Source organism: Oenanthe melanoleuca, chromosome 20 (genome assembly GCF_029582105.1).
Source record: "Oenanthe melanoleuca isolate GR-GAL-2019-014 chromosome 20, OMel1.0, whole genome shotgun sequence".
In the NCBI taxonomy this organism is placed as follows: domain Eukaryota; kingdom Metazoa; phylum Chordata; class Aves; order Passeriformes; family Muscicapidae; genus Oenanthe; species Oenanthe melanoleuca.
The window spans coordinates 6,574,895-6,599,045 of record NC_079353.1 but is presented as its reverse complement, the minus strand read 5'-3'; the positions used below and the strand labels follow the sequence as shown (position 1 = coordinate 6,599,045).

General features: G+C 54.7%; 1 protein-coding gene across 6 annotated transcripts; it reads right to left on the bottom strand.

The window, feature by feature from the left end:
* Positions 1 to 1,282: 1,282 nt before the first annotated feature.
* UCKL1 (uridine-cytidine kinase 1 like 1) lies at positions 1,283 to 23,741 on the bottom strand. 6 transcript variants are annotated; one of them, XM_056507589.1, is made up of 15 exons: positions 23,665 to 23,741; positions 15,679 to 15,872; positions 15,064 to 15,170; positions 14,549 to 14,719; positions 14,259 to 14,330; positions 12,591 to 12,780; positions 11,524 to 11,585; positions 6,550 to 6,569; positions 4,169 to 4,267; positions 3,733 to 3,826; positions 3,370 to 3,432; positions 2,931 to 3,053; positions 2,533 to 2,640; positions 2,205 to 2,361; positions 1,283 to 1,653 (listed from the first exon to the last, which is right to left on the bottom strand). In XM_056507589.1, the coding sequence occupies exons 1-15, from the start codon at positions 23,712 to 23,714 to the stop codon at positions 1,577 to 1,579; spliced, it is 1,587 nt and encodes a 528-aa protein (XP_056363564.1). In that variant the 5' UTR covers positions 23,715 to 23,741; the 3' UTR covers positions 1,283 to 1,576. The 6 variants fall into 6 exon arrangements, with proteins under 6 accessions (XP_056363564.1, XP_056363565.1, XP_056363560.1 ...); XM_056507590.1 differs by having other exon boundaries at positions 15,679 to 15,869; positions 23,665 to 23,740; XM_056507585.1 differs by lacking the exon at positions 23,665 to 23,741 and adding an exon at positions 19,851 to 19,984.
* Between the last annotated feature and the right edge of the window lie 410 nt (positions 23,742 to 24,151).

Here is a 24,151-nt window from a genome sequence, read left to right as displayed (position 1 = left end):
ACCCACACAGGGACTATTTTTAGCAGACACTAATCAAGTGTCAGCATTGGCTCTGAGCCTGGCTTTCAGTGCAGGGCTCCTTCTTTCACCAAGTGCTGGCAGGAACTCGGGTGTGTGTTTTCTTTTAAATCTAGTTGAGAATTTGCACAATGCGCCGCAGAGCAGTGGCGGTTTTTGGGCTTGTCACACCCAAGCCCACACTGAGTGATCACCAGGTGACTCTCCATTTTGGTGAGGGCTTGGCAGAGCATCCCCCTCTCAATCCCACACTGCCAGTAGCATCTGCTTGCCTTGCCTGATCCCACAGGAGCTGGCTCCAGGCTAGGGATACCCATACAAGAGGTAGGTTTGCTCCTCTTGGGACCTATCTCCTGCACAAAGGTGTTGGGTTGGTACTTTGAATCCTGCAGGAAAGGAAAATGCTCCATGTTCAGCCCCGGAGGTCACAGCCTCCTCTGGCTGTGAACCCCCTCATGTGGGGCCAGCTCCCCTTCCACTGAGTCATTCTGCTCTGACAGGTCAGACCCTGTTCACTGTGTCCTGGGGGAGACATGGGACCTGCTCCTCACCACGGCTCTGATTCAGCAAGAGCTGAGGTTGGGGTGAGCTCTGTTTCACTTTGGCTGCTGAACTCACAACAGGCACTTAGTGCTTCTTCAGCTGGCGTGACACGATCCGAGCTGAACCTCATAGAATTGCCTGCGTTAGAAGAGACTCACAAGGATCAAGTCCAGCTCCTGACACTGCACAGGACACCCCAACAATCCCACCATGTGCCTAAGAATGTAGTCCAAATGCTCCTTGAGCTCTGGGACTGTGACCATGGCCCTGGGGAATTTGTTTTAGTGCCCAACCACCCTCTGGGGGGAAGAACTTTTTCCTAATATCCAACCTAAAACACTCCATGACACAGCTCCAGCTGTTTCCTGAGAACCTATCCCTGATCATACACAGAGACCAGTGCCTTCCCTCCACCTCCCTCAGGAGGAAGCTGCAGACCCCAAGAGTTTCTCCCCTCAGTCTCCTGCAGGCTGAACAAACCAAGTGATCTCAGTTGCTCCTCATGCAGTTTTCCCTCCAGATCCTTCCTCATCCTTGTGTAGCTCCTTTGGATGCTCAATAATGGCTCTGGTTTCCCTTCAGGCAGGAGGAACTGCCTCTACTCTGGCACCAAGTCTTCATTTGGATTGAGGGTGTGGTATTCTTGACCTCCCAGCACTGTAGTCTTGAAGGGTCACAAATCCTTCTAGGCACCCATAGGAAGTGACAAAGAATGGCTCCATTCAAGAAAACCAGAGAAAAAATTTATTATTGTCCTTTATAAAATATCTCCAATAAGTTATATAGGCAAATATTTAAATTAAAATAAATTAACTCCGCTCTATGCTGGGACACGCAACTGTCCATGAAGTCAAACTAGGATTTATGTTTCTCTGAAAAAATATGCCCTAGATCTCCGATGAAGATTTGAAAAAAATATCTATGCTTGGTGAGAGGAAGGAGGAATCTGCACTGGACAGAGGGGTTAAGGTGCGGTGCTGAAGCTGCCTGGTGCCAGTGGCACCTCCACATCCAGCTAAGTGCTAAGAGCATCCTCATCATCACTCCAGTCAGGAGGAGCGTCCGTCCCAAAGTACCGATCACCAAAATTCCCTGTGGGGAGAGAGACAGTCAGAGTGCAGCACTGTGGGAGCCTTGGCACCTATCCTCCTGCCTGTCCTCATCCCAGCAGGCAAGGGGACCAGAGCAGGTTTATCTGACAACCTGAACAGCAGGAAAACTTGAGTGGCAGCAAAACTGGAGCAGCCTGTAGGCTGATTTAACACCCGGTGGAAGGTGTTTGCTGGCACAGTAGAGGTGAGGACAGAGGAACACAGTGAGCTTATTTTGGGTGAACTTGTGGAAGGTGGCAGTTTAGGCAAGGAGGTGGGCACAGGGCTGTCCCAGCCTGACTTCTCTGCCTGGGGCTGGAGGAGGCTCATGGCATGTGGAATGGCTCCTGCTGCTGACAAGGTGACAGCTGCCCCACAGCCCTCAGTGACAGCACGGTGATCCTGACACCCACCTGCAGCAGGACCCAGAAGGGGCACTGGGTAATGTAAGGACAGAACTAAACTGCTGCTGACAACCAGGGCCTCAGTCCTCTCCCTTCCAGAAGCACTAAAAATCCCCTCACCACAAGTCATGCCTACCAAGACACTCACCAATGCCGGGGATTATCCGAAAGAGGTCATTCACCTTCTTGTCCACAGCTGTGGTGATGATCTTCACCCGGGGGAATGCATAGGCGACCGAGTGGACACCCATCTCTGCCATGAGCAGGGAGAGCAGGAAGATCTTGTCCTCTGGGACATCATGATCCTACAGGAAATGCACGGGGATAGCTCAGGGTGAGTTACCCCAGCCTGTGCTGTGCGCCCTAACACCCTCCTTCCCGCAGAGGAGCCAGTTCCAGGCACATCCCCTCAGCATGGCTGTGGCTGGTGCTTTGCAGGCTGCTCCAGAGCCAAGCCCCTGCTGACCCATCCGTACCAGCAGCACCCTCACTGCCATCATGGCTGCAGCACCCGTGGAGACCGTGCAGTCCATCAGGATGACGTGGTCCTCGCTGATGTCCTTCGGCAGCCGCAGGTAGTGGAGCTGGGTGGAGGAAAGAGAGAGCAAATTAGAGCAACCTAAGCCCTTCTCTTTAAGGAGTGAAGGATCTCTCCTGCCTCTCTGTCCCTGGGACCCAGGCTGTCAGCTCAGAGCCAGCACAAACACTCAGCAGCAAACCAGCCCCTGTGTGCAAAAGCCCACTTGAGCAGCTTTCAAAGCACTTAACCCCTGCCCAGAATAACTCCTGGGCCGCTGAAGGGCTGGCAGGAAACACCTGAGCCACAGCCCCATCCTGCAGGAGGTTAACACCAGGAGATGTCCCCGGGCTTTACCTCTGGCTCGCCGGTGTTGCAGTTGGTCTGGATGAGGATGGTGCCGATGCGCACGTCCTTGCACACGGCGCGCAGTGCCGGCTCCATGGTCTCTCCCGCCCGCAGGATGGACACCCCGGTGATCTGCAGCACACAGCCGGGGGGTGCACGGTGTAGGAGCCGCCACCGCCCCACACCGGGTCTCAGCAGTGGGGGACTCTAACAGGCAACCCAAAACACACTCTAGCCAAAAGGGCTGCGCCGCTCCCAGTCCATCCTCAGTGAGAGGCATGAGCAGCACAGTGGCATTGCTGATGGCACCCCTGGTCACTGACCTGCCTTTCCTGGTGGTACACAGTGTCACACTCGTGACAGCAGGCACCAAACCCAGCCTGATGGCAGCAGGGCTCCAGTGCACCCCCAGGGGGCAGGTCTCCATCGTGCTCTGGCTTACACTTACTTGCTTCCCGCTGTATGTCCTCCCTTCGTAGTCGTGTCCCTGAGGGGTCTGGACTGTGCAACTCTACAAAAAAAACGTGACAAGAGTTACCAGGGGCTCTGATGTGGCTCTCACAGGAGGTCTGGAATCAGCCAGCCACAGGGGGGTGGGACCCTTGGACACCAAGGCTGGACAGAGAGTTGTTACCCAGGGCCACAGGATTGCTCCATAGCCTTGGAGAGTCCTGGTGCTTTTTAACCTGAGGGTTGAAAGGACTGGTCCATGGGGAAGGCTGGAGGAGCAGCACCAGGACTGTCCTGGCTCCCCAGCAGTTAAGGGTTAGGAATCAGAGAGGAAAGCCAGCATGTACAGCCTTGAACCCACCTGGAATGGGAGCAGGGAGAGCGCGTGCTCAATCAGCAACCGCATCAACCTTTTGGAGTAGAAAATGAACTCGTCTCTGCTGGTCTCCTTGTTTCTAGAGGGGAGGGAAAGGCAACATCAGCTTTGGACCAAAATGTGTCCCAGGAGATGCTGGCAGAGGTCTGGCAGTCCCTGCCCCTTCCTGGCTGTTGTTTGCACTATCTGAGCCTGAAACTGTGGTGTCTGTTTCAAGGTAAAAAGCAGAAAAATTGTTGGAAAAATCACTGAGCAGTAACTGCACAGCTCCCTCTATATAGGCCACCACCATCTGCCATGTCTTGTGTCTCCAAGCCATACAGACAGGCAAAAGTGAGATTTGGAAGCCCAAAGACAGGCCAGCCCATCCCAGCAGCAGCTGAGCCCCATCCCACCCCAGGAGCCACAGCAAGGGCTTTACCTGATGATGGTGTGCATGCCCCTCACCTGAGGGGTGCTCTTCAGCACACTGAGGGTCTGAGGAAGGGGGTGGCACTGGTGGGCAGAAGCCAGGGCAGCCCTGAAAACCAAACACATGGTCAGAAGGTCTGGGGAAGGCTGTCCAAAGGCTGGAGCACAGCACACGGCCAGAGCCATCCTCCCAGATGTCATCTCACACTGCAAACAGACACAGAGGCCACCCAGCTGAACTGAGTGAGCAGCCAGCCCTGCCTGGTCCCTGCCGTGGCAAAGGGACCTGCACCCATAAACCAGGTCACTGGAGTTAGGGAGACCTTGCACCCAAGGATCTGCCCTTCCTGCTGGGCAGCTGACCCAGGTTCATAGCACGATTTGGGTTGGAAAGGACTTTAAAGATCATCTCGTTCCAGCCCTGTGCCATGGGCAGGGACACCTTCCACTAGATCAGGTTAATTCAAGCCTCATCCAACCTGGCCTTCAACACCTCCAGAGATGGGGCAGCCACAGCTTCTTTGAAGGTAGCTGGCCCATCTTGGTTTCCACTCTTTGGGAAGAAAGCAGAAAATAAAATCAAAACCCTTTATCCAGAGTCTTATCTGTTGATGGATCTTGGACTCATGGGGTCAGGAGGGGCTGTTGTGGTTGTCTGTGACCTACAAGTGCCATATGTCACCAGGAATTGGATAGGCAGCCAGGCTGGCAGTGCTGGCACATATCTGGAATGTGACTATTTTAGAGACCACTTGGCCCATTCCAAATTGGGAACAACTTCAAGACTTTATGGCTGGACAGGATTGGCTCTGTGTGACTCATTCCACATAACAAATAGGGCTGGGAGCTATTCTGGGATCAAGGGAACACCATTCAGGGGAAGCGCACAATGGAGCCCCATTAGTCACTTCTCCCTGTGAGAGTGGCAGTAAATGAGAAGAAGGTCACATTTGGCTTCCACAAGGCTGGGCAGGATGGACAAGCAACTTTGTCTGGGAGGAGGGCTGGGGTTGGAAAGCCACACGTCAGAACACACACGTGCCAGCGGCTGCATCCGGCAGAAAACACAGAAATCAGGGAGGCAGAGAAGAGAGCAAATGAAAGCACTGCATGATTAAAATTTCAAATCAAGCAGAAACCTGGGTTAATGGCACACAGAGGCACGCAAGCAGAGAGGAAGACAAAGAAGATGGATAGGCATGGAGGAGGGCAGAGCTTGAGGCCTCCATCCACACAGCCATCTCCTGGTCTTGGAGAGCCAACACCAAATGAGACATTCCCAAGGCTTGTGGGTACTTAAGGGCTCCTTCTTGCTTTACCAGCTCCAGTCCTGTGTAGCAGCCAAGAGCCCCCATGCAGGGAATGCTCCAGAGAGCCAGGACAGCTGGCAGCCATGCAGAGAGCAGAGATGGGCTGTGGTTCCCTGGTGGGCTTGCCTGCTGTGTGCAGACCCCACAGCTGGTTTGGGACAAGCAGCCCTCAAGGCCCCAGCCCTGCTGTCAGTGAAGCAAGCTCACTCTGTTAGTCGCTGTCCCATGGGTTAGAAGCACCCACAGCTCTGTACCCACAGACATCCCTTCCCTCCTCCTACCAGAGCTGGCCTGGGGACAGATCCTGGGGGCACAGCCCTGCCTAAACCCCTCTCAGCCCCCAGGATGCCAACACATGTGGTGAGGGCATGAGCCCTGCCTTGGGCAGACACTGGTGCTGGTGTGGGGGCTGCCAGCTCTGCTTTATAGGGCAGAGACAGGCCCCCAACACACCCCCACGTGGCCTTGGCTGGGTTTGCCCAGGTGACAAACTGCTGTTGCCTAAACCAGAGGAACTGTTTGGGTCATCTCCCATCACCTCGCTCACAAAGGAGCACAGCATCGAGCTTGCCACTGGCACTTCTCCCCTCCATCACTGCCAGGTACATGTCACAGCACCCCACTATGCCAGTGGAATGCACAGCCCCTCTCCTGTCACAGTGTGATCTGACTCCTGCTCCCTGCCACAGATGCCAAGGGTTTTCCAACCTCCATGAGCAGTGGGAACACCTCCCCAGGATCCTGAGCAGTCAACAGACCCCTAAGAAATGCTGTCAGCATTCTGTCACACCCATGCAGTGTGGGAGGTCTGATACCACCCTGCTTGGAAACGCCCAGTGTCATGGGGGTCTCTCCATAGTGCTTTCTGGGGAAACAGGCCCCATTTTTGGGATAAAGCTTCTCTTTCAAGTGCCCCCACCTCTGTCTGTTCCCCACAGCCCCAGCAAAGCGGGACCCCAGGAGCTGTCTGCCCCAGGACCCCCTCCCGGGTTAGTGAGGCGGCTCACCCTGCGCAGCCCTCGCCCACTCCCCGCCGTTAGTGCCACAACCAAAACACTGCCAAAAGCATTTGGCTCCTCACATATCCCAGCGCAGCTTCCTCTGGTCACCCGGTGCGAGGGATGGTCAGGGGAGACAAGACAGGAGACACCAGAGTTTAAGAGGAGAGGGACAAACGTGACATGAAACAGAGGAGAAAGCACTGTCATTAGTCAGAGGGGGAAAAAATCCCCGAATTGATCAATGGCTCTTGGACCTGCCTGGTGCCTGGGCCATCACTGTGCAGACCCAACACTCCTCCCAAGTCATGTCACCCCTGCTCTCCACAGCACTGGCTCCATGAGGGAAAAGAACTGTGTGCTCTCATGGTCCTGGAGCCACAGCAGGGACCTCCATCCTAGGCAGTGCCACACTGCAACAGTGGCTCTTGGAGTTTGAAGGGATGTAGAACCATATAATGCTATGGATAAGAAGGAAGACCAGCTCATTCCATCCTGCCTGTCACAGGCAGGGACACCTTCCACTAGACCAGGTTGCTCCAAGCCTCATCCAAGCTGGTACTCAGCACTCCAGGGCTCATGCCAAGCCCTCACCCAGGGCTCCAATGCAATCTCAGAGACAGCACAGGTACTCAAGACCAAAACCTTTGTCCAAGCTAAAAATCCTTCATCCAACATGCCCCACTCCCAGGCAAACTCACAGGGCTCACAGGGGTGTTCCCCTCCTGCATGATGATGATCTGCACAAGCCTTGGAGAACATGGAAAGCCAAGAGCACTGGAAAGATGGAGAGAACTCTGGCTCTGAACACAGCATCACCTGCAGGGAAGACTCTCCTTCCCCTGGGCTCATCATGACTGGAAAAGGCCTGCAGGCTGAGGGAAGAGCTCAGCCCTTCCAGCAGCCATCCACCCTGTCAACCCCTGCCCATCCTGGGAGGGAAGGAGGGAGTCTGATGCCTCCTGTCCCTCCCTGCCAAGACAGGACTGTGACAGAACATCCAGACAGGCTGCCATCAGCACGTCAAGAAAATGTCTTATTTTGGAAACTTATTTTTTCCCCCTGAGAACAAAGGCTTTAAAGGGAAAAAAAAAAGGAAAGAAGAAGAAAGAGAGAGAGAGAGAGAGAGAGAGAAAAAGGGGTGACCATCTCCCAGGAAGGCTTCAGGGAGCATCCTTGGCTCTTTGTGGAACATGCTATCGAGCAGGAAGCAGACAAGAGACATCCAGCTACAAAGGAGATGATGCAGTCAAGGCATTTCAAACACGTACACGGCTGCCTTTCAGGGCTGACATTTCAAACAAGGGCTATTAAACTGCGCCACGGGTTGATATTTAAAGACACAATTGGCAAAGGGCACGCCAAGCTGATCGGGACTTCGGGGGAGGGGAATATTGATTGGAGAGGGGAATTGGCTGGAAAGAGAGCTGGCTCCAGGAGCAGGGCTGGATTGCTGAGAGCGTGGCAGAGGGATGGAGAACTGGGCTGGGAGCACTGTGCCTCAGCATGGGCTGGCTGCTCCAGCTCCTGCTGCCAGGCTCCAGCAGGAATACCCACCTGGGAGTGCTGGCATGGAACCACATCTCCAGCATGAGCACAGGCAGACATGGGGGAGGCTGGACAAAAAGTATCCTCAGAATGCTAAGGTCCAACCTGTGCTCTGAGGGAATAACTGGGAAGGCAAGCATGCTCCTCAGGAGCCGTGGCTTCAGAATGAAAGCAAGCCTTGCATGTCCAAGGAAGGCACCACTTGCTTTAAACCCCTCAGAATTTACCCATCTGAGTGGGGAAAGGCACTCCCTGCCTGTCCCAGCCTGTCACTTGGCCAGGAGAGCACAAGGACCACAGAGACACCTCAGACTGGGGCCAGATCTGAGCATTCAGGTTTTATCCTACCAGCACAAAGCCCTCCCTGTACCCCCACCACCACCAAACAGCAGTGACCTCAGAACAACCGTGACATTTAGATGCAGCCATTCCAGACAAGAGGATGGGGAATTGTTTGCAATGAAAAGCTCTTATTTGCCAGGCACATCTCACTCGATGTGACTCTCCATCCACCCCACTCCTCTTGCAGAGACAGCAGGACTGGGGGAAACCACAGCAGCAGTAAAGCACTGGGGCTCAGGAATTTTTTCCCAGATTTTTTATCAAAGGCATAAATGGAAGCCTTAAACAGAACATAAAACCACCTGTGGGTGTGGTGATCATGGGGTGTTTTCAGAAGTCAGTTACTTTTCCAAATTTATTATCATAAAACTTCTAATAATTCATGGATATATTAAATACCTGATTTTTAACTGCAGAAGATCACCTGTACTGAGCAATCCTTTGACTAAGGAGGAGAAAGGAAATTTTATGTGTGTAAAAGTATCTATATACACATATATATTTGCACACATATTAGTCTCCTCTCTAATGTTATTCCTACCATTTTTAAAGCAACAGATTTCTCTTCATACTAAAGAGCACTTTCCCACCTGAACCTCCAGACACAGAGGGAAGCTTATGTGTCTGTATGGAAATGTCAGGCCCCAGGGTGTTAAACAAGCAAAGGGAAATAAAATAAAACATCCACTTGTCTAGTCTAGGAAGTGACTGGCTGAGGCAGAAATAAGTAAGGCAGAGCCTTTTCCCTGTTCATCTCAGTTATTTTAAAAGCTCACTGTATGCCAAGTGTAAATCTTAAGGTTACTTGAGTTGAGTATCTCCATGCAATGATGGAGATCTAAATGGAAACCCATCTTCAGTAATGCATTTCCTCTGCTCCCTACAAGAATACCTGAAAGCCTAGGTGGCTTCTTAATGGAAGCAAGAGAGCTGAAGTCCCATCTGGGGCCCCCACACTGAAGAGTTTAAGTAAATCAACATATATGTTATAGCATCCACCTGCAGATACCAAGAAATTAGAAATCCTGCTGGACTTAGGCAGTAGGATTTTCTCAGTCCTCCAGAAATGGCTCTGCATCCACCAGAAGCTGTGGGAAGGTTGGTACCTCTGGCCACAGGCAGATCCCTGAGTGCAGTGAGGGGTCCAGGGCTCCCATCATCCTCAGGATCACAGACTGGTTTGGGCTGGGAGGGACCTTAAAGACATCTTATTCCAATCCCCTGCCATAGGCAGGAACACCTTCCACTATCCCAGCTTGCTCCAAGCCCTGTCCAACCTGGCCTTGAACACTTCCAGGAATGAAACAGCCACAGGTTCTCTGGGCAACCTGTGCCCTCAGCACCCTCACAAGGAAGAATTTCTTCCTATTACCCAACCTAAATTTCTCTTCCTTTAGTTTAAAACTCTTCTCCCTCATCCTATCACTATCTGTCTATTAAAAAAGTCACTCTCCACCCTTTTTTCAAGATGCTTTGACTAATCTAATAATTGACATTTAATGATCTTTAATCATCAGGGATGGAGAGCAGCTCTGAAAATCATTCAATTTAGGTGAGAAATAAAAGAGAATCTCATGATGCAAAGGCTCCCTTCCTGCAGAGGCTGGGGATCCCCAGGTACAAACCTGGCCCTGTCCCAGCTTCAGGGGTCTGTGCTCAAGCTGGCAGTACCTCCCTGGGGAGCAGCCCTGTCCCTGCCATCCCAAAGCCAAGGGCAAGGTGGCTTTTTGTCACTGTGGAGGGTGACAAAGCCATGTGCTACATGAGCTGCCAGTCCTGCCATGGGTCAGGGAGAGGCCAAGCAGTGGCTGGCATTGGAAATGCCTCAGCTGCACAGACAGGACAGAGTGAGGGCTCTTACCTGACACTGAGTTCACGCTGCGGCAGCAACACAAAGACACAACGCAACCGGTATTAAGCATTGTCAACACCAGGGTCGTTTCAAGATAAAAAAAAAAAAAAAAAAAAAAAAAAAAAGGAAAAATAGGAGTATTTTCCTGAATTTACATGCAGCCTTTTGCCATTCTTCCCCTCCCCAGGTCAGTGAAAGCCCTCCCCAAGCCAACCCCTTGTCTGGCTCACAGTGGCACACTGCAGGTGTTTGCTATGATATTCCCTGGCTGGATCCCAGGAGCTGGGGGAAACAGCCATTCCCCTTTCCTGGACTCTGTCTCAGGGCTGGGTGCCCTTCTCAGCCTGGCACTAGCAGAGATCCTTCCTGCTGTGACCAAGGGTTTAGAAACCACCTTCCCAACCACAGTTTAGTGCCCAGAATTCAGGCAGCCAGGAACTCCAGGAGGAGGAACCTGCCAAGACACCTTTGCCAAGGGCAGTACCTCCTGAGCAGGCATGGGAAGCTGGATGCCAAGGCATGCCAGCTCCCATCCCAGGGCTGAGCAGCTCCTGCCACCTGGGAGCTCAAAAAAAGACTTGAAAGAATCAAGCCCTTTACTTTCCAGTGTGTCTGTCTCCAGGTCATGCTCTCTGCACTTCCCAGGACATCAGTCTGAGCATTTCCACGACTGAAACATCACCAAAAGTACAACTGTAGGGTGGGAGGACACTGCTGCTTGGGAACAGCAACACAAAATGCCATCAGTTCATTGCAGGGTCCCAAACCACTGGTCAGGACTGGCCCAGGACAAACAGGAGAAGACCTAAAGCCAATGGTGGCAAAGTGATGGAGCATGTGCCTGGGTCACAGCTCAACTGTGACAGGACTTTGAGTTTTGACACCCAGCAGCACAGAAGTGGAGAAGTGGGTGCCTGACTGGAAAGACTGTGCAGCAGTGTCTGCATGGGAGGGGAGAGGAGGAGCCCAAGAACAGTGAAGGGTTTGGGGCAATGCTGCCTCTGGGAGGGCTGCAGGCAGGGGGACACATCCCTCAGATCACAGGAGGGTGCCTGGTCCCCTCATGACTTGCTGTCCCAGGGAGGGAAGGAAGATGTTGCTGGACCATGTCTGGCAGAGGAGCCAGGACCAGCCAGAACACAGAAGGCAGTTTCCTTCCCTGGACTGAGGGAGAGGGCTGGGAGGAGTTCACTGGAACTCCCACACCTGGAGCACAGGAGAAGCCAGGCCATTCCCATCTGGGCACCCAGAACAGGGCTCCCTGCCAGGCCAGGCTGTGAACCCCCCTCACCACCCAGGACCAGGCAGCTCTTACCTCCTCCAGCTGGCTATGGACGTGCTGAACAATCAGGTCGATGGCCACAGTGTTTCCACTTCCTGGAGTGACCCAAAAGCAAAAGAATCACAGGATCAGAATTGTAAAGGCTGGAAAAGCCCTCTATGATCATCGAGTCCAACCATTAAATCAGCTTTGCCAAGCTCACTACTAAACCATGTCTCCAAGAGTTACATCCATACACCTTTTAAATCTCTCCAGAGATGGTGACTCCACCACTGCCCTGGGCAGCCTGTGCCAGGGCTTGACAGCCCTTTTGGAGAAGAAAATTCCCCTGACATTCAATCTGAACCTCTCCTGGTACAACTTGAGGTGGTTTACTCTTGTCCTGTTACTTTATACCAGGGAAAGAAGAATCACCCTGGTCAGGATCACAGGCTTTTTCCATGTTTCTTCCCTAAATTCCCTACTCTGTTAAAACCACATTGCAACCCCAAACAGCCCTTTCCTTGCAAAGCAGGAGACATTCCTGCTTTTATTAAATCTTTATTCAATAATCTGTTTCTGGGTATCTCCAAGTCACTTCCAGCTCATAAATCACTGTGCTGCAGGAGCTGGTAGGGCTGAGGAAAAATTGCACTTCCCATGCAATTGTACAGAGTTCAGAGACCCTCAGCTGCAAGGACCTTTGCTTTGCTATGGAACAGCCACTCTGTGTCCTTGCCAGCCAGAGAGAGCTCCAGGGACTCTGAGGCTACAAAAGGCCAAGGGTAACACAGAACTGCCACAACATAGCTCCCTCCACACCTTTCTGCCTGACACCAGTTTCACCACCATGCTGCTTTTTCTGCTCTGCCTAGGGTTAGGGTTCAGAAAACCACAAAGCCCAGAGCTCCAGGGACTCTGAGGCTACCAAAGGCATGCCAAGGGTAACACAGGACTGCCACAACATGGCTCCTCCACACCTCAATGCTTGGCACCTGCCTCAGCCTAAGGCTGCTTTTTCTGCTCTGCCTAGGGATAGGCTCAGAAAACCACAAAGCCCAGAGCTCGAGGGACTCTGAGGGGTCTCAGGGGTGCCACAGAGGACAGCCCTGGGCAGGTACCTCGGGGGACAACGATGTCTGCCAGCCTCATGGTGGGCTGGATGTACTGGTCAAAGGCAGGTTTCACAAACTTGTTGTACTGCTTGATGACCCCCTCGATGTCCCGGCCGCGCTCGCTGATGTCCCTGCGCAGGCGGCGCACCAAGCGGATGTCTGAGTCCGTGTCCACGAATATCTTCAGATCCAAGAGCTGAAAGGAGAGGGCAGGGGACAAATCCCACCTGGTCAGGTGTGGGACTCAATCCACACCTTCCCCTGCTGCCCCAAGTGGGGCTGAGCTCAGCCCAGCATCTGTGTAACAGAGCCTGGCTCTGCTCTGCTCCAGCCTGCCCAGAGCCTTGCCCTGGAACCTGCCTGGTGCTGCTTTGAGCCCTTGGTGCCACCTTACTCTCTGTCCCCTGAGACCTGTCCTGCTCCAAACTCTGTCCCTACTGCTAACCAGCTCCAACACTTTGGCTGGATGTTATTTAAGAGAAATGAGGAGACAAGAGGCGTTACTGTCCGTGACACACGCCAAGCACCAAACTCTTAATCAAAGAATCCTTGGATGGTTTGAATTGGAAGGCACTTTAAAGATCATCTCATTTCAAGCCTCTCCCACAGGCAGGGAATTCATGCTGGAAAGGAGCCCAGCACAGCAGGGCAGCTCATGACTCTGTCCTTAATTGCCAGAGGCAGGAGTGGGGATGCTGAGTGGAGTCTCCTGGGGGATTCACCCAGCTGTCCACTGGAGGTCATCCTTGCTCCAGAAAAGTGCAACTCAAGCACTCACTTGGCAGAGGAGGAAACTCTTTAGACTGAGCTTGGCTAAGTCTGTGTATGGCTCACTGCCTGCTGCAGCATTTGTCAGGGCTGCAAAGATACTCCAAGGGATGGAGACAGGCTGAGAGAGCTGGGATTGTACAGCCTGGAGAAGAGAAGGTTCTGGGGAGACCTTAGAGCCCCTCCAGTATCCAAAGAAGCTCAAAGGGAACTGGACAGGGACTTTGGACAAGGGCCTGGAGTAACAGAGCAAGAGGGAGTGGCTTCACAATGCCAGAGGGAAGGGTTAGATGGGATATTGAGAGGAAATTTGTCCCTGTGAGGGTGGTGAGGCCCCAGCACAGGGTACCCAGAGAAGCTGTGACTGCCCCATCCCTGCAAGTGTTCATGGCCAGGCTGGACAAGGAATGGAGCAACCTGGAAGAGGGTGGAACATGATGAGACTAAGGTACCTTCCAACCCAAACCATTCTGTCATTCTATGATATATCCAAATAATCCCCAAGAAAGCCTGAAGTGCTGGATGATTCCATGCCAGGAACACCAGGCTCTGTGCAGCAGAAGTTCAGCAGACTTTGCCTCTGGCTGTGCAAGCTGCAGCATGCAGTGTGGAGATGGGCTATTTCTAGTTGTGTTTATGCACCAGCACTGCCAGGAACCAGGTCACCACTCAGCTCCTGTTTCCTGGGTATGAATGGCTGAGACTGAGGTTTTTGCTGAAACACTTGACCTCTTCAGGGGCTCTTCCCTGACTGCTAAGAGTCAAAGCCTATTTCTCCTACCCAGGGAAGTGCTGCAGCAAATGGTGTAACCTGGAAGAGAAGATCACTTCCCTGCTGCAGGACCTCAGGAGAGAGAGCATCCTCCCACCATCTCACCCTGGAACTGCTTCAAAACCCTTCCTCACCTTCAGGAGCTCCTTGTCTGCGAACGCCATGATGCCCTCGAAGATAATCACATTGGCACCATACAGGGTTTTCTGTGGAGTCACAATGGATGTGGTTAGGCACAGAACATCTGTTCAGAGGTGCCCTGTCCCAGGGAATCTCTCTGTGACAGCTTACCCTGAGACAGGCAAAGAGCAGAGGGTGCCAGCACCAATGGGACTGCAAAGGGCAGGGGCTGGAGGGGTCCAGTCTGCTCCCCCTGTCCTGCCATGGCCATCCCCACCTTGTCCCACCCCTCAGTGTCCCATACCCATTCCTTCTTGCGGCTGTGGGTGGTGAAGTCGTAGATGGGGATCTTGACGCTCTTGCCTTGCTTCAGCTTCTTCAGGGTGGCGATGATGAGGTCAAAGTCAAAGGCGTCGGGGTGGTCAAAGTTGAAGTCATTGCTGGCTGCCTGCTCCTGCTGCTGCTTGGTCAGCACCTGCCACAGAGCAGAGCTTAGGGCATGTGGCTGGGCAGTTCCCTCCCCACTGCTGTGCCCAGTCACCTCCTCCCTGCCCCACAAGAGCCACTGGAAGGGAAAAGCACACAGCTGTCCCTAAATATTCAGTATGTTTCCTTACCAGGGGTTACCACACAGTCCCAGATTGATGTGGGTTGGAAGGGACCTTAAAACTCATCTCATTCCAACCCCCTGCCATAGGCAGGGACACCTTCCACTACAAGGTTTCTCTAGGCCCTGTCCCACCTGGCCTTGGACACTTCCAGGAATGGAACAAGGGCAAACTGAGGAGCCTGGCCAGGCCAACAAGGGTGCAGCCTCACCTTGTAGAAGGAGTCCATGGACAGCAGAACAACCCATGGGACATCAAGAGCTTCAATGATCATGGTGGCCACTGTGGTCTTCCCAGAGGCGCTGCCTCCTCCCAGGCCTGCCAGAGAAAAGGTGATGAAGCCACCAACCCCAGGCACAGCCCCCAGCATAGGCTGGAGCCCAGGTGCTGTGCTGTTGCACTAAGCTGGAGGAGCCTCCAAGGAGGGAAGTCACAGGCACTCCAAGGGATTATCCTGGAATAAGCCAAATGGCATGTACTGGAACTGCCAGCAACATGCCCAGCAAGCACTGGGAAACCCACAGTTATATGGTTATGTAACACAGGGAATGCTGGCATGGGAACCAGTCCAGACTGAATCCCCAGGAACTCCTGACAGCCCAGGCAACAGGAGCTGAGGGAACAAGAAGCAGAGAGTGGTCTCCTACATCACCCCCCTGCACACTCTCAGGTCCAGCCCATCCAGTCAATGCAGGACTAACCACAGGGACCCCCCTGCTCCTGTCCAGGCTGGAGCCACACCCAGAAGGTGGTGGGGCAGGAATCCCATGGGAGAGCAATGGGGCAGGGGCACTCCTGCTGCCTGGGCAGTGCAGAGGTGACCTACCTATGACAAAGGCCTCCTTGGACTGTGTCCCGTGCTCGTTGTACCAGGGGGGCCGCCCTGCTGTGTAGATGGTTCTCTTGCTGGTGCGCAGCAGCGGGGGCTCAGACTTGCACTGGCTGGTGGTCCGCTTGCGGGGGGGCTTGGTGGAGCCCACGGTGGGATACAGCCTGTCCAGGGACTCAGCACTGCTGCTGCTGGGTGGGGAGAGGAAGAGGCACAATCACTGGGTGGGGAAGGACACACGTGCCTGGCGTGTGGGAGCAAGGCCTTGGGGGATCCTGCGTTGTACAGGTGAGGGATGCAATGGAAGAGTGGGACAGCCAAGCACAGCTGCAGCACTACCAGCACCCACATCTGTGACCCATGGCCACGGACAACACTGAGGAATTCTCACACAGAAGCAATTTGAACCTGGAGGAGGTGCCTTGCAAACATCCCTCCCTAAAGTCCTGCTGTTTGAGGAATGTCTGCCTGAAATAAATCCCCCAGTGAGCTCTCAAAGCATCAAGGGGTGTGTTACAGGGGGCAACAACCCACCTTGCTGTGTCAAGGGATAGAAGTAAAACACATGGGATACAACACAACCTTCCTTATCTCCCCATCCCCAATCCCTTTCCTCTCTCCACTTTGAGTGCTCCACTCCCACCCAAGCTCTAGTTCTCCCACCCTTTTATCCTGAAGCCTCCAGGAACAAAGCTGCAAGCTGGGCAGAGCCAGGCAGTGCTGGGCAGAGCCATCAGCTTTGCCCTGGGAGCTGAGAGAACTCTGAACTCACCCAAAGCCCTGGAACTGCTGAACACGCTCCCTTATCTTCCCTCTCGGAGAGGGAGAGGAACAAGGCACCCTCCAGAGCCCTTTCCAGCTTGGCAGGAGGAGAGCTGTGGCCAGGAGGCGATAAGTGGCCCCTGGCAAGGAGATAAGCTGCAGCTGCTGCCTGGCTAGCTAAGGGGCAGGGAGGATTATTTATACCAGTGCCTGCTCCTGTTCCACTGCCCCAGAGTGATGTCTGCTCCCTGGGAGGAAAGTGCAAAGGGCTCTCCTGGCTCATGCTGCTCTCCTCACTAGCCATAACTGGGCTGGAAGGGAAACCAAGAGATCTGGGCACCACTGGCTCCAAGCCATCACTGTTCGGTACAGCCTGGCTGAGCCAGCAGGGCTTTGCTGCTGCTCTGTTATGGCTTGCTCTTGAAACAGCTTAAACTGCAGGGCTTTACAGATTTTGGGTTGATTTTAAGCTGTTTTGGTATGAAGATTAATTCCCTTCCCTCCCCCAGCCCTTTTTAGAACAATTTTAGATAAAGATCAAAATTTCAGAAGGGTCATCTGTGTGTGAAGTGACCAGGCAACCCCCATCCCTGCACAGCAAACAAACCTCTGGGTACTGCAGGATGCCCCCAGCACACCATCCCTACCTCTGGCACTGGCACATCCCTGTGGAGCAGGCAAGGACACAGGGATTTGCCTGGCTTTGCTGAACTCCTGCTCACAAGGGGCAGGCTGCAGCTCCTGCCCCTGTGACAGGACCTCTCCCATCCCTAAGCTGTGCACTCATGGAGGTCCCCACAAGAGCTCAAAGCACCAACACCCCATCCCTTGCTGGAGCCCATCAGCACACACAGACAGTTCCAAGCACTACCAGGCTCTGGCTCAACCAGGAGCCCAAAATTCCCCAATTATTGTTGCCACTTGCTTCTTCCACAGGACACTAATTGAATAGATAGTGGACTCTGGACTGACACAAGTGTCAGCCCCTTATCTAAATATTTTCACACCCGTCCCTTGACTGACCATGGGCTCAAAGGCTGACAACAAAGATGGTAGCAAACATCAGCAGGTCATTAAAGCCTTCTTGCCTTTTCTCTGTTGCAATCCCACAGGCAGCACCCAGAGACTCTTTACTCTCACAGCACAACCTGCCAGCCCCACCAGCACCACCTTTCTCTCCTCCTAGCTCTTCATACCTTTTCTCTTACATGCATAACACTTGTGTGCCCTTTTACTGTTTTGTGGTTGGTCAATACACATCAGCACTACGTGCTTCTTCTCCTTCTATGCTGCTCACCTGTCTTATATAGCTGCACTCCATTCTCTGTGTCCCATAATCTGTTCTCCTACAAATTATGACTCTTTAAAAGTAACCCCAGGAGATGACACCCATCAGGAAACCTTCTGGCATGTCTTCTTGTGAAAAAACAGCTCCTTCCATGAAGAGAAGCAAACCCAGGTGGGATGTTTGGGTCTCCTCTCCCAGTGGGGATGCTGCAGCAGCTGTTACCCACTGATGCTACTCCCAGAGCGGGGCTGACAGCAGCCAGGGTGCTGGGGTATGAACAACATCACTTTGGCTGGATAAAAGCAGAGGTGACAAAAACACGGTTGTTTACCACCGGGAAAGCGGTTCCTTTGATCCGCATCCCAGCCCCTCTCCTGGGACTGTGGTGACTCCAGAGCCTCCTGGGCTGCCTGGCTGCTTCTCCTCTGGGACTGCACGTCAGCCTCCACCGACAGGAGAGCCTGTGGGGGTGCTCTGCTCCTCGGTGTCACACAGCTCCCAGCTCTGCTGTGCCAGCCTGCAGATCCCCACCCAGGCCACCATTCCCAGAGCAACTCTGAGCTGGACAAAGCTCTGCTTTGGAGCTGGAGCAAGGCTGAGCTCTGCTCCCACTGCCTCCAACAGCACCAACATCACCCTGCTCCTGGCAGGGAGAAAGAGGCTTGGACTCCAACAGCTCCACCAGTGCCCAGAATTACAGCCACAACCCCACCCCACTCTCCCAAGTGTCACCTCTCCACTCTGCTCTCTGCAGCACACCCAGGGTGCTGGCACAGAGGGGACACTGCTGTGGGATGAAGGGACACGCCACTGGGAGAGGAGTGGAGCCACCCTTCCCCTGCACACCTGGGGCTGCTCTGGGATGCAGCACCTGAATCCCATCCCAAGAGCTGGTGCTCTGCCTTATCCAAATAATTCTGAACTTTCACCAAAATTCTACACATTTCTATCAGTATCATCTAAACCTGCACCTCTACTCCTCATCTACTCCCCACCTACCCCTGCATCCTCTACAGGCAGATGATATTCTACACCTCTCAAATCTGTATTCCCCATGATTTATTTGGGAGAAGCAGAGCCATGGGGCTGCAGGGCTGTCCTGGAGTTCTCCAGAGGTCATGCCTTTTCTCCTAATGTTACACTTCAAGATTTATAATGTTTTCCATGGCTGCCTTTGCCAGGGAAGGGCTCTTCTTGCTCTGAAGGGTTGGCTGATCTCAGCCATCTCCACTGGCCTTTCCTCCCTATTCCTTTTCAGAAATTCCCTGCAGCAGTGCTGAAGCCCCTGCAATGCCCTGTACCTGGAAGGTGATGCCCCCAGAGAATGGGACTGTTTAGAGCTGGAGTTGATGCCATTGCTCTGCCCAGAGGAAGGTCCTTGTCCCACATGGACCCCCCCCAGCAGAGCAAACTCCTGGGGTGCCAAAGCCACACAAACAGGAAAGGAAACATCACCTGGGCTCGGCAACCCCTCTCCTGCCAAGCCTTCCTGGAGGGCTTGGCTGCCCCCAGCTCTCTCTAGGCTGTCCCCAACTTTTGGGGATGCTTTGCCTTCCCTGTGGCTTGCTGGAGCATCCCAGAGGAAGCTCCTGAGAAGGGCTCTGCAGCTCTGCTGTTGTGCCAACACAAATGAAGGAAGCATTTTGCTCCTGCTCAGCCCAAGCATGGATTTCCTGAGGTGCAAGGGACACCCCTCTCCTTCCCCACTGTGCTCCCTTTGCCATCCCTGTGCCCTGTGCTCGGGCTCTCTGCCTCTTGCTGCCTTCAGAGACCCCCAGCCACCCCAGATCCATGCTGGGCTGGGAGGGCAAAGGCAGCAGGTCTCAAAAGCGCCCACAGCAGCAAGGAAAGATGGCACAGCCCCAAACCTGAACTTGGCAGCAGACAGGAGAGCATGTCCTAGACTCTATGCCCCGTAAACAACCCAGGGACCGAGCTCCCAGCCCTGTGGACCCCCCAGCAGCCCCCACAGCCTGCTCAGGTGCCCTGTCCCATGGGAAGCCGATCTCTTCAGACAGGAATTGGGGCTGAGACTGGGACAGGAGCCACCAAGAGTTCACTCCAGCAAACAGACAGACAAAAAACAGCAAATCCCACCCAAAACCGAAGCAAAACTCACCCTCCATCCGGCCCAAGGGCCCAGCAGCCGGAGATGCGGACGCTGGAGAAGGCTGGGGGGCTGCTCATCTCCCCCTGCCACCGACCCAGGGGCGATCCTGGACTGAGGTGCCAGCCCTGTCCCTGCCCACACTTCAGCTCCTGTCCCACTGGCACTAGCAGGGTGAGGGAGGGGCTATGCCAGCCGGGCTCCCAGGGTGATTCTTGGGGCACGGAGCCATGCACGGGGTGTCCCCCTGAATGGCACTGAGGGGTCCCAAGAGGCCGGGGTGAGGCAGAGCCCCAGCAGATCCGGGGGGCTGGAAGATGGAGGCAGGCACAGGGAGCAGGGCAGGGGGAGTGTCTGTGCCCGGGAGCTGCGAGGCGGGCAGCAGCATAAGAGGATAGCTTAACCTCCAGATTACGTTCATTACCTGATATTAATAGCACTGGCTTGATTAAAGAAAAAGAGGGGGGTTGGGGTTGAGGTGACCCGCCCCCAGCACGGGCAATAAACAGCAGCCCCAGCACCTCTGCTGCCGGGACTGGGGGTGCTTGGCTGCCCTGGACGCGTGGGCTCAGCAGGGAGGGCACCTGGAAAGTGACACCCACACCCACATCCACATCCACCGGCACTGGTGAGTTCCCAGGGACTTCTGGACACCACTGGGGAGGGGGCTGCAGGGGGCAGGAGGGGCTGACCCCAGTGCAGGGGGTACCCAGCCAGCACCCCTCATGCAGCTGGTGGAGCAGCTGGGGCTTGGGGCTTGGGGCCAGGGGCTGCTGGCCACGTAGGGCTTTTTGGTCTGGGACTCACACCCCTCTCCCTTGGCTCTCATCAGTGGGGGGTCTGGCTGAGGGTTCCCCCCGGTCACTCAGCTTCCCCATGAGCTGCCCCTCACCGTCCCCTCAGCCCTGGAGTAAACAAGTGGGTGAAACTCAACACCCCAGGGCTGCAAGTGGCTAAGAATAACATCCTGCTGGCTGCTGTGCCCAGCCATCCACTCCCTCAGCACCCCCTGCCAGCTGCCCCTGCCCCCCCTCTTCCAGCATCAGCCTCTGCAGGAGGGCAGGGAGCCTGGGCATCCTGCAGGCAGCCCAGGGAGCCAGGCAGCTGCTGAAGGGCAGCTGTGGCAAGGGTGGGAGATGCTGGGCAGCATGGCAGGGGGGTCCAGGCCAGCCCTGGAGCAGAGGCTGGGGCAGAGCAGCCCTCAGCCCACAGCCTCTGGCTGCCAAGGAATGGAGGAGGTGGCACAGGACACACTGGAGGGCAGCCAGGGACACAGAGCATCCTGACAAAGTCCCATGGCCACCAAGTGAGAGCCCAGCCCACCCCAGCACGGTGAGACAGGGTTCCAGGGAGGGTGCTCCCTCCTGCTTAGCACTAACACCTGGAGATGGGGCCAGAAATGGAAAAAGACCCTTTCCTCCTCCTCCTTGAGCCACCAAGGTTATTCCAGAGGCAGGAGAAACACATTGCCTCCCAGAGCTGTCAGGAAAACCCTCCTGCTGCTGCTCACCAATGGGACCGGCAGAGCCTCATCCCAAAAGATGGAAACCTGATGGGGGTCCTGAGGCAGGGACAGGGACAGGAGGGTTTTGGGGTAACCTGTTCCCAGCAGGAGCCACAGCTGCTGCCCCAATGTCAGGGAAGTGAGCGATGATCAAAGGAACTTTTCCATCCCTGATCTCCGCCCGGACTCCCCTCTCGCTGTAAAAGCTCCCTCAGAAGTTTAAAAATAAGATTCTCTTCCGGAGCCACTTCTGTTCCTTCTCATTAAAGAAGCAGAAAAGCAAAGGGAGCCCTGGCCCAGGGACATTGTTCCTTATCGCTCGCTCCTGCTGCCACTTTTCCTGCCTTTGTTCAATGTCCAGGCCACAGGAGCAAATCTCCAGCATTCCACCCAACATCCCCACTGGGCTCCCAGGTGGGACACACCGGCTCCCAAGCCCAGCTGGCACTGAGCCTTCCTGCTGGCACAAATCTCCTCTGCTTCCCAAGCCCCTTCCCAGTTTCTGAGCTCTTGCACAAGCTGAAATTCCTGGTTTTTGGACTTTTTTCTTCCAGGTGATTTTAAAGCAAATCCCTCCTCTAATGGCAGACTCAAAATATGGAGAAAGGAAAGCAGGCATGAAGGCCAGGATCCCATTTTCCTTCTGGTGCTGGAAGCTGCTGGGTGTGCTCCCCTGGGATTTAAGTATGGAAGCTGGACTGCATATGGATTTTCCTCATTTGGTCACAAGTATTGCCACTGGATTGGTGTAAGAGCCCCAAACACACCAACCCCCAGCAGAAGGATGCCTGTTCCCAGAAGAGGGTTCTGCTCCCAGATCCCATCCTGTGAGCAGCACCCACAGGAGCATGGAGGTCAAACCTGCTTCCTCCAGCACTGAGCTGGGCTTTTTTGGGCTGAATCCAAGTGTGCCAGCTCTTGGCTGGGCCTTCCCTGTCCCAGAAACCATCCCAAGGGATGGAGGAATACAGCCAAGGAATGGAGGAATATGTCCAAGGGATCAAGGAACCTGCCCATGGGATGGGTGAACCTGCTTGAGGAATGAAGGAACCTCCCTGAGGGATGGAGGAACCCAGATATGGAATGAATGAGTCTGCCCAAGGGAGGGAGCAACCCACACAAGGGATGGAGGAACCCAGACACGGGATGAATGAGTCTGCCCAAGGGATGGAGGAACCCACTCAAGGGATGGAGGGACCTGGCTGCCATCCCACTGTCACATGTCATGCCCATGCCCATGGAATCCATGGAATGCCACTCCCAGTTTCCCCAGCCTTGTACCAAGTTCTTTCCTGGCTGGAGCCACCTGGAGCTGGACAGTTCATCCCAGCAGCTCCATGCACAGGCTCTCCCTTCCAGCTCTATTATGGTCTCTGCTCCCTCACCACAAAAGGACAAACATTTCCCTCTGCAAACCCAATTATCTGTTGCTATTTATATCGAGTGGGAGCCACGGTGGAAGAGCCTCTGTTACACAACCCAGTTACTCATCCCTCATTTGACTGGCACAAACTCTTTCCTCTCATCCTCATCCTCATCCTCATCCTCATCCTCATCCTCATCCTCATCCTCATCCTCATCCTCCCTACCATCCACTGCTGACCCACAGGAAGGGCACAGGCAGCTGCCAGCAATGGGCTTAGCTGCTGGAACATGCAGGATGGGAACAGGGAGACACTGGCACTGGCTCCAGGGTTGGTTGGTGCCATGGGGTGTGGGTACCCTACAACCGGGATGCAGGGATGCTCCAACCCTATAAGCTTTGCCACATTCCTGGAGCACTAGTGATGCTCCAAATGCAATTCCCAGATATTTGATGTTTGGGAGCAGTCAGTCCCCTGAGGATTGTACTGGAAAAGAGGGTGGAAAATAGAGGGGACACATGAGTGTGTGTGTGCTGGGGGCTGGAGGCAATCACCCTGTATGGGGTTTTGGGGTGGAAAAGTTTAGGCTGTCCCACTCTTCATCTTGATGGAGTGGATGTATGTGCGAGCAAGCCTGGAAAATGGGAGGCTGTGGCTTATTTGCTGGGAAATTAAGGGCAAAAAACCACAAAATAAGGGTAAGGGTAACAATATGAAAGGGGGGGGAAAAAAGTAATGAAAATAAACAAGGAGGAAGAAACGTTTGGTGGGAAAAGCGAAGGGATTTAGTGGAGCGATGGGCTCGGGGAGGCCCCACTCGCGGAAGTGGCACCGGGGGACGGGACCGGCACCGCAGCCCCGGGAGCCCGCGGGGAACGCGAACCGGCGGATCCGCGGCGCCGCCGAGCCGGTCCCGACCCGGAGGGATCACCCCGGGGAAAAGAGAGCGGGGTCTTACCTGTCGTGCGGTTGTGGCGGAGCCCCCTCGGGCAGCGGGGCCGCGGCCATGGTGCTGCGGAGCGGCGGAGCGGCGGGGGCGGCGCTGCCGCGGGGATCCCCGGGACTTGTAGTGCGGGACGGGGCACGGAGCCCAGCGGGCTTCGGGTGCGGGGGCACCCATGGGGGCTGGGGGTGCTGTGGTGTGGGTGAGAGCTGAGCGGGAGGTGGGTCAGTGCGGGCACGGCTGGGTGCTGTAGGGGCGTGGGGTGCGGGTGGGTGTCCGGAGTGTAGGGGGTGTTTTGGGAATGGGTGGGTGCTGTAGGGGCGTGGGGTGCGGGTGGGTGTCCGGAGTGTAGGGGTTGTTTTGGGAATGGGTGGGTGCTGTAGGGGTGTGGGGTGCGGGTGGGTGTTCGGAGTGTAGGGGTTGTTTTGGGAATGGGTGGGTGCTGTAGGGGCGTGGGGTGCGGGTGGGTGTCCGGAGTGTGGGTGGGTGCTGTGGGGCTCAG